General features: G+C 56.5%; 1 protein-coding gene across 3 annotated transcripts; it reads right to left on the reverse strand.

Annotated features, from left to right (window-relative positions):
* Positions 1 to 3,418: 3,418 nt before the first annotated feature.
* Positions 3,419 to 11,978, reverse strand: NMRK2 (nicotinamide riboside kinase 2). Of its 3 annotated transcripts, XM_064382081.1 has the most exons (7): positions 11,828 to 11,975; positions 7,671 to 7,761; positions 7,040 to 7,088; positions 6,794 to 6,950; positions 5,276 to 5,347; positions 4,476 to 4,582; positions 3,419 to 3,759 (listed from the first exon to the last, which is right to left on the reverse strand). In XM_064382081.1, the coding sequence occupies exons 1-7, from the start codon at positions 11,941 to 11,943 to the stop codon at positions 3,563 to 3,565; spliced, it is 789 nt and encodes a 262-aa protein (XP_064238151.1). In that variant the 5' UTR covers positions 11,944 to 11,975; the 3' UTR covers positions 3,419 to 3,562. The 3 variants fall into 3 exon arrangements, with proteins under 3 accessions (XP_064238151.1, XP_064238152.1, XP_064238153.1); XM_064382082.1 differs by lacking the exon at positions 5,276 to 5,347 and having other exon boundaries at positions 11,828 to 11,978; XM_064382083.1 differs by lacking the exon at positions 4,476 to 4,582 and having other exon boundaries at positions 11,828 to 11,978.
* Between the last annotated feature and the right edge of the window lie 155 nt (positions 11,979 to 12,133).

Consider the following 12,133-nt stretch of genomic DNA (forward strand, 5'->3'; position numbering starts at 1 on the left):
ACAACTGCACTCCAGCCTGGGTGACAGAGCAAGACTATGTCTAGAAAAAAAAAAAGAAAAATGGGGGGAAAGAGGTAAGTTGCAACAAGGAGAAGCAGGACTCGGCCCAGCCCCCAACCCACTGAGGACAGAGGGCTGTTGGCCTAGGGGTGGCATCTGCAGGGGTGGAGGAGGGCATCGGGGCCCTCGCAGTTTCCCCAGGCTGAGTAACGGCAGCACAGGACATAGAACGCCCGTTTTAGGCCCCATGCCGCAGCTTGGATTTAGTTACACGCCGTCTGCAAAATGCGTCCTGGGTTCAAGCACATCCTGGCCGAGCTCCTGCCTCTCTACCATTTCTCCCTCCTCAGGGGACGGCAATTCCATCTGCCTCCCAAGGTGGTGGTGAGGGCAGAAGGAAGGGTGCGGCGGGGCCTGGCACGGTCTGGGCCCCCCCAACTATGAGTCCTGTTTGATCCTAGGGTCTCAGACTTAGTCATCGCCAGGTCACGCTGGGTGGGGCGAGCGCTGCCCGGCGCCTCCAGGTCAGGGTCAGGGCCTGGAGCAGGTGTTGGGTGAAGGCCTGAGCCCACAGCTGCCGTGCCCTTGACCATACACGGGCATGAAGCTGCTGCGGTCACTATTAATAACCATGATGCCTGCGCCCGGGCCCAGGGTGACGGCCGCTATAAAGCCGGGCCTGCCAGCCCCAAGCGGCTCCTTCAGCCCCTGAGAACCTTAACCCCCCTGTTGTGAGGCAAAAAGAAAAGTAAGTACCAAAACCATCTCCCCCGCCCGTTCCTACGGTCAGCCTCGTGCAGAACACGGGCCGCGCTCGGTGGCCGGAAGTCAGACACAGAACAGTGGTCAAACGAGCTCCCCCTCAAAGGACATCTGAAGCACAGATTGGGGTGGTACCTACTTGTCCCAGGCGGTTTGGTGGCCTCCAGGACAGCCCAGGCCCATCCCTTTCTAAGGAGCAGGGAAGAGGGCTGTGGGGGGCGGGGGTGAGGAGGAGGAGGCAGTGGCAGGGACTGAGCTGTTGGGGGCTGGACCTGCTCACTGCTTCTCCTCGTCCGAGAGGGGACAGAGCCGGGGATCCCGCTGCAGGCCAGGCGACCCCAACAATGCTTGTGTCTTTCGATGACGTGGCCACCTCAGTGGCTCCCTCAGTGGGGGAGGGGAATGGCAAGGACGTTAAAGTGGGTGCTCCCTCCCTCCGGCCCTCTCCCCACCACTGTCCCCGGCTGTTCTGGGGTCTCCCGACCCTCTCTGGGGCTTGAGGGTCCCTTTGGGGAGGACTTACAGGCTGGGTCCACAGCCCTGTGTGCACTGACTGCACCCCAAGGCGTCCGTGCTTCCAGAGCCGCCAGACCCCCAGCCCGTCACCCCCTCCCCTACCTTGGAGGAGGCTGGGCTCATCCTCCCTGAAGCTCTGTGGTTTCTCGACCTCACCTCGCTGAATGCTGCAGAGGCTTAAAGGGGGCAGGGAGGAGACAAGGCCATTTCTTAGGAATCCACAGTTCCCCCAGAATGTGCAGGGTGGATCCTGTCTGGCCCCTTCAGCCCGCTTCTCCCCCAGGCCCTGGCTGGGGTCCCAGCTGGCCCCAAGGACACCCCCTTAGGGGCCTGGCAGTGGGGAGTCTGGGACACCCAAACTCAGTGGCCTTGGAGGTGACAGCTTTGGCCTCAGCGGGGCCCTGGGGTGGGGGTGGTGGCGGTGCCAGCGGAGTAACTGCTGATTAAGGGGCCGGCTGAGTGCTACTTGATGTGAGTGGCAGATGCTTGGGTGTGGGGTGCCTGAAATAGAGTTGAGGGGAGGCCGACAGGGAAGCCTCATCCCCCCACCTCCCAGGGCCTCTCTGCTTCCATCAGGGTGTCTCAGTCTCTTATGGCCAGCAGGACTTTTGGGGCAGGACTTTTGGGGACAGGCCTGAGGTCAGAGTCCCAGGGCTAGGCCGTCCCAGGGGAGCGGTCAGAGCAGGACTTCAGGTTCTCTGTGGAAGGGACTGTCTGACCGTGCACACATCCTCCAGAGCCTCCCAGGCAGGGAGGGGGCCAGGTGATTTATCTTGTAATCCTAGCACTTTGGGAGGCCAAGGCGGGAGGATCACTTGAGCCCAGGAGTTCGAGACCAGACTGGGTAACATAGTGAGATCCCGTCTCCACATAAAATTTAAAAATTAGGCTGGGTGCAGTGGCTCACGCCTGTAATTCTAGCACTTTGGGAGGCCAAGGCAGGTGGATCACAAGGTCAGGAGTTCGAGAGCATCCTGGCCAACATAGTGAAACCTGTCTCTACTAAAAATACAAAAATTAACCTGGCATGGTGGCATGTGCCTGTAATCCCAGCTACTCTGGAGGCTGAGGCAGAAGAATCGCTTTAACCAGGGAGGCGGAGGTTGCAGTGAGCTGAGATTGTGCCACTGCACTCCAGCCTGGGTGACAGAGCAGGACTCCATCTCAAAAAAAAAAAAAAAAGCAGGATGTGGTGGCAAACGCCTGTAGCCGCAGCTACTCGGGAGGCTGAAGCAGGAGGATTGCTTGAACTCAAGATGTTGAGGCTGTAGTGAGCCACGTTGGTGCCACTGCGCTCCAGCCTGAGTGACAGAGTGAGACCCTGCCTCAAAAACTCCCCAAAAGTTGCCTTCCCAGTTGGAGAAGCAGGGCTCCATCGGGGTCCTGCCTGCCTGCCTCAGGCCCCGGGAACCCTGATACACCCCTCCCCGGCCCCTCAGAGGGAAAGCCCTCAGAAACTCTGGACCAGGTGCCCCTCTTTGGGCACGAGACTCCCACCGTTACGTGGGAGCTCGCAGGGCCAGCTTCCAATGAGGTCTTCTACCTTCCATAGACCCCGTGGACTCCCTGTCACCCGGGTCCTCCAGGGGTCAAGGAGGGAGGCCCCTAGGCAGGGGACTTTCAACAGAGCCAGGCTCCCCTCAGCCAGGTTGCCCACGCGCTGGGAGTGACTTAGTCCGGAGAGGTGTCAGCCATGGGATGGCACGGGGGCCTGTGTGTGAGGCTTGGTGCCTGTCCTGGAAACTCAGTCCCTTGCTGGGCCCATCATGATGGGTACCTCAAGGGAGCAGGGCAGGATTTTTTTTTTTTTTTTTTTTTTTGAGATGGAGTCTGGCTCTGTCACCCAGGCTGGATTGCAGTGGCACAATCTCAGTTCACTGCAGCCTCCGCCTCCTGAGTTCAAGCGATTCTTCTGCCTCAGCCTCCCAGTAGCTGAGACTACAGGTGTGCACCACCATGCCTGGCTAATTTTTGTATTTTTAGTAGAAATGGGGTTTCACCATGTTTAGTAGGCTGGTCTTGAACTCCTAACTTGAGGTGATCCACCCGCCTCGCCCTCCCAAAGTGCTGCGATTGCAGGCATGAGCCACCATGCCCGGCCTGACAGGATCTTAAACAGAGCACAGTGGACACCAACAGGTAAAAAAAAACAGGACACAGTTTAATACTTAAGCCGCAGCGAGGTTACAGAGGTGTCTTGGGGCTGAGTCCAGGAGCCCGGGGATGCCCAACTGGGAGTAGGGCCTCCACCTTCCCACATACAGAACCCCTCAGAGGGAAACAGTCACACAGTGTCCGGCTGGGACGCCGCAGGCCTGGCCGTTCTGTGGCCACATCCACGTCCTGGTCCCTGGGGCTTGGCTGGGCAAGCCGGGGCCGGGGCTGGGAGCCCCTCCTGGGAGCAGTTCAGCAGCAAGTTCTGAATGTCTTCCAGGACCTCACGGAACAGCTGCTCTCGGGACTTCATGCCGTCCAGGTAGACTGCAATCAGAAAGGCCACCGTCAGGGCCGCCAGGAGGACAGGGACCAGAACACAAGGGAAAGAGTGGACGGCAGGGTTGAGAGGAAGGCAACATGCAGAGCTGGGCTGCTGGAGTCAGGTTCCTGGACCAACGGCAAGAGGGACTGGGGACAAGACTCGGGGAAGAACGTCGGGGTTTCCCTAAGGTCCTGAGTGGGGAGAACTGAAGGGTGTTTAGGATGGTGGCAGGCGCGGTGGCTCACGCCTGTAATCCCAGCACATTGGAAGACTGAGGTGGAGAGATCACCTGAGGCCAGGAGTTCGAGACCAGCCTGGCCAACGTGGCGAAACCCCGCCTCTACTGAAAATACAAAAATTGGGGGCTGGGCATGGTGGCTCACGCCTGTAATCCCAGCACTTTGGGAGGCTGAGGCGGGCGGATCACCTGAGGTCAGGAGTTCGAGACCAGCCTGGCCAACATGGGCAAACCTCGTCTCTACTAAAACTACAAAATTAGCCAGGTGTGGTGGTACGCGCCTGTAATCCCACCTACTTGGTAGGCTGAGGCAGGAGAATGGCTTGAACCCAGGAGGCGGAAGTTGCAGTGAGCCGAGATTGCGTCATTGCACTCCAGCCTGGGCAACAGAGCCAAACTCTGTCTTGGAAAAAAAAGATGGAGAGAGGCTGGGCTCAGGGTCCCCGCCAGGGCGAGGCCTGGTCACGCCGAGGGGCTTACCCACTTCCACACCGTTGGCTTCCATCTCCTGCCTGTACTTCTGGTACATGGGCCACACGTGGCCATCGAAGAGGCCGGGGGGATCGGGGACTGTGTAGTTGCGGGTACTGCAGAGGGAGAGGGCAAGGACGGCTTAGAGCACTGAAGGGTGATGCCAACAGCATACCCCAGGTGGGGGCCTGAAAGCTGTCACAGTCATAGACAGAGCCGATGAGCAAGGGGACCCTCGGTCAGAAGCCCCGGGCCGGAGGCTCCAACTCCTGGCATGTTCACCCGGTGGAGATGCCTGGGGCGGGGGTGGGGTGGGCCGTGCCATCCAGGCCTCAGGCTCTGGGCACCTGGCACAGAGCTCCAGCCAGCTAAGTGCCCGCTGCCTATGGCATTGGGTGGCCTGTGTCCAGTGGCATTTTCTTTTTCTTTTTTTTTTTTTGAGATGGAGTCTTGCTCTGTCGTCCAGACTAGAGTACAATGGCCCGATGTCAGCTCACAGCAACCTCTGCCTCCCGGGTTCAAGCCATTCTCTTGCTTAAATATCCCAAATAGTTGGGATTATAGGAGCCTGCCACCATGCCTAATTTTTATATTTTTAGTAGAGACGGGGTTTCACCATGTTGGCCAGGCTGGTCTTGAACTCCTGACCTCAGGAGATCCGCCTGCCTCAGCCTCCCAAAGTGCTGGGATTACAGGCGGGAGCCACTGCGACCAGCCCCCAGTGGTATTTTCTGGGTTACCGCTGGTCCCACCTGGGAATTCAGGCCAGGGCCCTCGGGAGCACATCACACCCCGGACACCAAGCGCACCTTCTCCTCCACTTGCACTCTTCATACGGGACGGTCAGGAAGTAGCGGCGGCTGTATAAGTCCACCAGGGGCCTGGGCGGTGCAGGGGAGACACGGTCAGCACCCGGGAGCTTTCCTTCAGCTGCGGTCAAAATACCCGACCCCCCAGCCTTGGCTTTCAGAGGGTGGCAAGGACAGGGGGTGGTCTGGGCCAGTGAGTTTAGGAGTCAGGGAGGGAAGTCACATTGGCCAACATCCCTGCAGCAGCCCCCCAGAAAATTGAATCATGCTTCTTCTCCAATGTGGACGGGCACAGAGAGACAGAATGTCTCGTTCAGGGTCACACAGTGAGGCCCGAGGGCCCAGCCTAGGTTAGTGGTCTGTCTGAGGAGGCTGAGGTTCTAGAAGAAAGACTCAGTTTCCCCAAGAAGTATGGCTGTTGGCCCAGACTTTTTTTTTTTTTTTTTTTTGAGATGGAGTCCCGCCCTGTCACCCAGGCTGGAGTGCAGTGGTGTGATCTTGGCTCACTGCTGCAACCACCACTCACTTGATCCAAACGATTCTCCTGGCTCAGCCTCCTGAGTAGCTGGGATTACAGGTGCATGCCACCATGCCCGGCTAATTTTTTTCTATTTTTAGTAGAGATGGGGTTTCACCTTGTTGGTCAGGCTGGTCTCGAACTCCTGACCTCAGGTGATCCACCCGTGTCAGCCTCCCAAAGTGCTGGGATTACAGGTATGAGCCATCTCGCCTGGCCTTCTTTTTGTTTTTAGATAGGGTCTCACTCTATTGCCCAGGCTGGAGTGCAGTGGTGCAATTATAGCTCACTGCAGCATCAGACACCCAGGGCTCAAACCATCCTCCCACCTTAGCCTTCCAGGTAGCAGGGACTGCAGGTGCACACTGCCATGCCCAGGTAATTTTTTTTTTTTGAGACGACAGTCTTACTCTGTCGCCCAGGTTGGAGTGCAGTGGCATGATCTCAGCTCAATGCAACCTCTGCCTTCCAGGTTCAAGCGATTCTCCTGCCTCAGCCTCTCAGGTAGGTGGGACTACAGGTGTGCATCACCACGTCTGGCTAATTTTTGTATTTTTAGAAGAGATGGGGTTTCACCATGTTGCCCAGGTTGGTCTTGAACTCCTGACCTCAGGTGATCCACCTGCCTCAGCGTCCCAAAGTGCTGAACCACTGCACCCAGCTCCCAGACTTGGGTTGATTCTGGCTCTGCCCCCGACTCCTGCCTTCCCACGACGGCTCCACCCCCAAGTCTTCTGTCTGTTAAAACAAAGACGTAGGCCGGGCGCAATGGCTCATGCCTGTAATCCCAGCTCTTGCCATTACAATCCAGCCTGGGCAATAGAGCCAGACTCCATCTCAAAAAAAAAAAAAAAAGAAAGATCGCACCACTGCCCTTCACCCTGGGCAACAAGAGCAAAACTCCGTTTCAAAAAAAAAAAAAAAAAGAGGTGTGGCTAGACCGGCCCAGGGTGGTCCATGCCTGGGGCCTCTAATCCCGTCCCCTCCCGGAAGATGCTCACTTGTAGCTGTAGAGCAGGAAGCCTTCCAGGAGGAGGATGTGGGTGTCTGAGGCCTCTGGCTGGATGCCAACCCCGTGGGCGCGGGCGAACTTCTGCGGGCTGCTCAGCCAGGCCTGCACGGTGTCCAGCATGGCTGCCATGTCCAGGGACTCCAGCACTGGGCACAGAGAGAGCAGGCATTGCAGGAGGGTGGACCCCGGGGACAGAGGGGCTCGGGGGTCACACGGGCGCTGCCATTCTCCTTACCGTCCCACTGTTTGAAGCCATCTTCCCCAACTGCTATTTGGTCTTGGGGCTGAAACAGAGGAGCCTGAACCTGGGGCTCAGCGCCCAGTCCTACCCGACCCCCGTCCTGGGTGATGGAGTCTTAGGGGTTCCCTTGGTGGAGCTGCTGCTAACAGGGTCCGAGGTCCCTGAGGCGTGGGGGATTGGGGCTGGCCCTCAGATTCTCCCCCGATCATCTATCATGTAATTAGCCCAAACCCCCAACCATGCAGCGAGCCAGGCTCAGAGTCCATTTTGCAGATGGGAAAGGTGGGGTGGAGAGGAATAAAAGGTGTTCGCCTAGAAAGCCACAGCCAGCTGCCCTGTTGAGGAATGGTGGTTTTCTCGTCTGTCTAACCTGGTTTCCCATTGTAGGGATGTCCAGTAAGAACGGGCTGGATGCAAAATAGGTGCTCAGGAAATGAGAACGCGACACCCGTCCCTTGCTCTCCTGGCCCAGGTTATCCCAGAGACCCCCCAGAGGTGTCAGGCAGGGAGCAGAGCTGGTGCTCTGCCCACACGGGCACTGGGCAGTGGAGGGTGGGGCTTGCCGGGCCTGGCTGCCCGCCCTCTGTCCCCTCCCGGCTCCATCTCCCTGGGCGAGGGCGGCCACCTTGTAGAAGTCGTCCTGGTGGATCACGCAGCAGTTGGGCAGGGCTCTCAGCAGGCTGTCGGTCAGCGTGGTCTTGCCGCCGTTGGTCACGCTGCGGAGACAGTGTGCGTCTGATGCTGCCCGGCCCCACCCCAGAGAAGGTCAGGGTGCTCAGAACGGGGCCCGAGGTGCAGCCTCGGCTCCCTGGGGCCTGTCCAGGCCTCAGGGTTTCCTGCAAATGAGCTCCCAGGGTTCTTTCTTTTATTTTTGGAGGAGTTTTGCTCTTCTTGCCCAGGCTAGAGTGTAATGGTGTGATCTCAGCTCAACACAGCCTCTGCCTCCCGGTTTTAAGTGATTCTCCTGCCTCAGCCTCTCGAGTAGCTGGGATTACGGGCACTTACCACCACGCTTGGCTAATTTTGTATTTTTAGTAGAGATGGAGTTTCTCCATTTTGGTCAGGGTGGTCTCGAACTCCCTACCTCAGGTGATCCACCTGCCTCGGCCTCACAAAGTACTAGGATTACAGGTGTGAGCCACCGTGCCTGGCCTTTTGTTTTGTTTTTTTTTTTTTTTTTTGAAACAGAGTCTCGCTCTGTCACCCAGGCTAGAGTGCAGTGGCACAATCTTGGCTCACTGCAACCTCCACTTCCCAGGTTCAAGCAATTCTCTTGCCTCAGCCGCCTGAGTAGCTGGGGTTACAGGTGCATACCACTATGCTTGGCTAATTTTTGCATTTTTAGTAGAGATGGGGTTTCACCATTTTGGCCAGGCTGGTCTTGAACTCCTTACTTCATGATCCGCCTGCCTCAGCCTCCCAAAGTGCTGGGATTACAGGTGTGAGCCACCACGCCCGGCCCACCTATCTTTACAGATGAAGAAACTGAGACCCAAGCCTGATTTAGTCCCAGCAGGCCTTTAAAAAATCCATTAAAAAAAGCTCCGGCCATGCACGGTGGCTCATGCCTGCAATCTCAGCACTTTGGGAGGCTGAGGCTGGAAGAGTGCTTGAGCTCAGGAGTTCAGGACAAGCCTGGGCAACATAGTAAGACCCCATGTCTTCAAAAAATTAAAAAGTAGCCAGGTGTGGTGGTGCATGCCTGTAGTCCTAGCTACTCTGGAGGCTGAAATGGGAGGATGGCCTAAGCCTGGGAGTTTGAGGCTGCAGTAAGCTGTGATCACCAAACTGCAGTCCAGCCTGGGTGAGAGTGAAATCCTGTCTTTAAATACAAAAATACATAATATAAACAATTTTAGCCGAGCACAGTGGCTCACTGTGCCTGTAATCCCAGCACCTAGGGAGGCAGGCAGATCACCTGAGGTCAGGAGTTTGAGACCCAACATGGTGAAACCCCGTCTCTAGTAAAAATACAAAGATGAGCTGGGCATGATGGTGGGCGCTTGTTAATCCCAGCTCTTCGGGAGGCTGAGGCAGGAGAATCGCTTGAACCCGGGAGGCGGAGGTTGCAGAGCAAGACTCCATCAAAAGCAACCCCACATTTTTTAAAAAGCACCAAAATGTTAAGTCAAGTGCAAATAGAGAAACAAAAACATTCACTATAGACAAATCAGCAGTTCATTCTAAACGCTGTGAGCGGCAGTCAGCTTAGGGAAGGATACACACTTGCTGGTAAACAAGGGAAAAAAGGAAAATGAAGGCAAAAATAAGCATGCAGTGACCAGGCTTGTCCGGGGCTGGCCGGGGAAAACCAGGCGGATGGTGACCCTACGGCAGAGAGCACGAAGGCTCTCCCATCCCGCGGCTTTCAAACGTCAGGCTGACTCTCAGGGTCTTTCTGGAATCCAACATCTCATTCCCCCAGTGATCGCTCTGGTGGGAATTCAGAGCGTAAAGGTGGCTGTGGGACAAGGGAACCAGCAGCAGCCCTTAAAAAGGACTGATGGGGGGCTGGGCACAGTGGCTCACGCCTGTAATCCCAGCACTTTGGGAGGCCGAGGTGGGTGGATCACGAGGTCAAGAGATTGAGACCATCCTGGTCAACATGGTGAAACCCCGTCTCTACTAAAAATACAAAAAATTAGCTGGGCGTGGTGGTGCGTGCCTGTAATCCCAGCTACTCAGGAGGCTGAGGCAGGAGAATTGCCTGAACCCAGGAGGCGGAGGTTGCGGTGAGCCGAGATCGTGCCATTGCACTCCAGCCTGGGTAACAAGAGCGAAACTCCGTCTCAAAAAAATAAAAAAAAAAAAAAGGACTGATGGAGGCGGGCGGACCACAAGGTTAGGAGTTCAAGACCAGTATGGTCAATATGGTGAAACCCCGTCTCTCCTAAAAATACAAAAATTAGCTGGATGTGGTGGTGGGCACCTGTAATCCCAGGTATTTGGGAGGCTGAGGCAGGAGAATCTCTTGAACTAGGGAGTCAGAGGTTGCAATGAGCTGAGATTGCACTATTGCACTCCAGCCTGGGTGACAGAGCAAGACTTTGTCTCAAAAAAAAAAAAAAGAAGGGGGTGGGGAGAGGGAACTTAGGAAAAAGAGGACCCCGGTATTATATCCAGAAGAAGCAGGTTAGAAAATGCCTGATACTGGTCAGGCCTAGTGGCTCCCGCCTGTAGTCCCAGCACTTTGGGAGGCCGGGACCTCCGGACCTCAAGTGATCCACCTGCCTCGGCCTCCCAAAGTGCTAGGATTCCAGGCCTGAGCCGCTGCACCCGGCCTATTGATTTTTGTTTTTTTATGCTGAGTATAACTGAAGGGTGGTGGGAATCATTTCCATTTAAAAAATAAAAGATTGGGCTAAGCATCCAGCCCCCTCCCCACTGGGGGAACAGAGACCCCGAGGACAAAAAACTCCTCCCGGCCAGGCGCAGTGGCTCACGCCTGTAATCCCAGCACTTTGGGAGGCCGAGGCGGGTGGATCACGAGGTCAAGAGATCGAGACCATCCTGGTCAACATGGTGAAACCCCATCTCTACTAAAAATACAAAAATTAGCTGGGCATGGTGGTGCGTGCCTGTAATCCCAGCTACTCAGGAGGCTGAGGCGGGAGAATTGCCTGAACCCAGGAGGCGGAGGTTGCGATGAGCCGAGATCGCACCATTGCACTCCAGCCTGGGTAACAAGAGCAAAACTCCATCTCAAATAAAACAAAACAAAACAAAACAAAACAAAAAAAAACTCCTCCCTACACTCAGACCTTGGGCGTCAGGAGTTTGAGAACAGCCTGGCTGACATGGTGAAACCCCGTCTCTACTAAACATGCAAAAGTTAGCCAGTCATGCTGGCAGGTGCCTGTAATCCCAGCTACTCGGGAGGCTGAGGCAGGAGAATTGCTTGAACCCGGGAGGCGGAGGTTGCAGTGAGCCGAGATGGCGCCATTGCACTCCAGCCTGGGTGACAGAGCGAGACTCCTCTCAAACAACAACAACAACCCCCCTCAAAAAACAAAAATAGGAAATTCAAGAGGGAGGCAGGCCAGCATTAGACCAAGCTCCCGTCCCTTCTGAGGCCGGGGTGTCAGCCCCACAAAGCCAGCCCTGCTAGTTACAGAGAGTTTAAATCTCCTCTTGCCTGAGGTCGTTTGAGAGTGGCTTCAAAGGCACAGTCATGTGGAATGACATTTTGGGGACTTCACCCCACCTGCCCACGTGTCAGTCCCCAATTTAGCCACGACAGCCGGGAGGCGGGAGGAGGGTTCACCGGAGCTTTAATTCCTTATCCCTATGGATTTTTTTTGGGGGGGGATGCAGTCCTGCTCTGTCGCCGAGGCGGGAGTGCCCGATCTCGGTTCACTGCAGCCTCCACCTCCCCGATGCAAGCAGTTTTCCCACCTCAGCCTCCCCAGTAGCTGGGATTACAGGCATGCACCACTGTGCCAGGCTCATTTTTGTATTTTTAGTAGAGACAGGGTTTCACCCTTTTGGCCAGGCTGGTCTCAAACTTGTGACCTAAAGTGCCGGGATTCCAGGCCTGAGCCACGGCACCCAGCCTATTGATTTTGTTTTTTTATGCTGAGTAAAATTGGAGGATGGCGGGAATCATTTCCATTTAAAAAATGAAAGATTGGGCTAAGCATCCAGCCACCTCCCCAGAGTGGGCACGGAGACCCCCCAGGACAAAAAATCCTCCCTACACTCAGACCTTGGGCGGTGGGCTGGCGACCTCAGGCGCCGGGCATCCCTCCATTCATTCCTGGGCCTCCCTGCACCGGCGCTTACCCTCCGATGCCCACGATGAGCTTCATGCTGGTGCAGAGGGGCGGCGGGGACGACTTCAAGGCAGCCTGGGCTGGGTGCGACCAGGCAGTGCGCTCCGGAGCACGTCCCGGCTTCATTGAGAAAACCTGGCACCTTTATAGGTCTCGGCAGCCTGGAGGCCGCCACGGGGGAGGCGGCCCGTGGCGGCGGGGGGGGGGGGGCTCGGGCAGGGGAGGGGTTGTGGGGAGGAGGCTTCGGCACCTGTTCCCGCCCGCCAAATGGAAAGAGCTCTAGGCTGCCTTTTGCCTAAATTAGTCAGGAGCGGGC

The sequence above is a fragment of the Aotus nancymaae genome, unplaced genomic scaffold (genome assembly GCF_030222135.1).
Source record: "Aotus nancymaae isolate 86718 unplaced genomic scaffold, 86718_ANA_hifiasm-v0.15.2.pri h1tg000028l, whole genome shotgun sequence".
In the NCBI taxonomy this organism is placed as follows: domain Eukaryota; kingdom Metazoa; phylum Chordata; class Mammalia; order Primates; family Aotidae; genus Aotus; species Aotus nancymaae.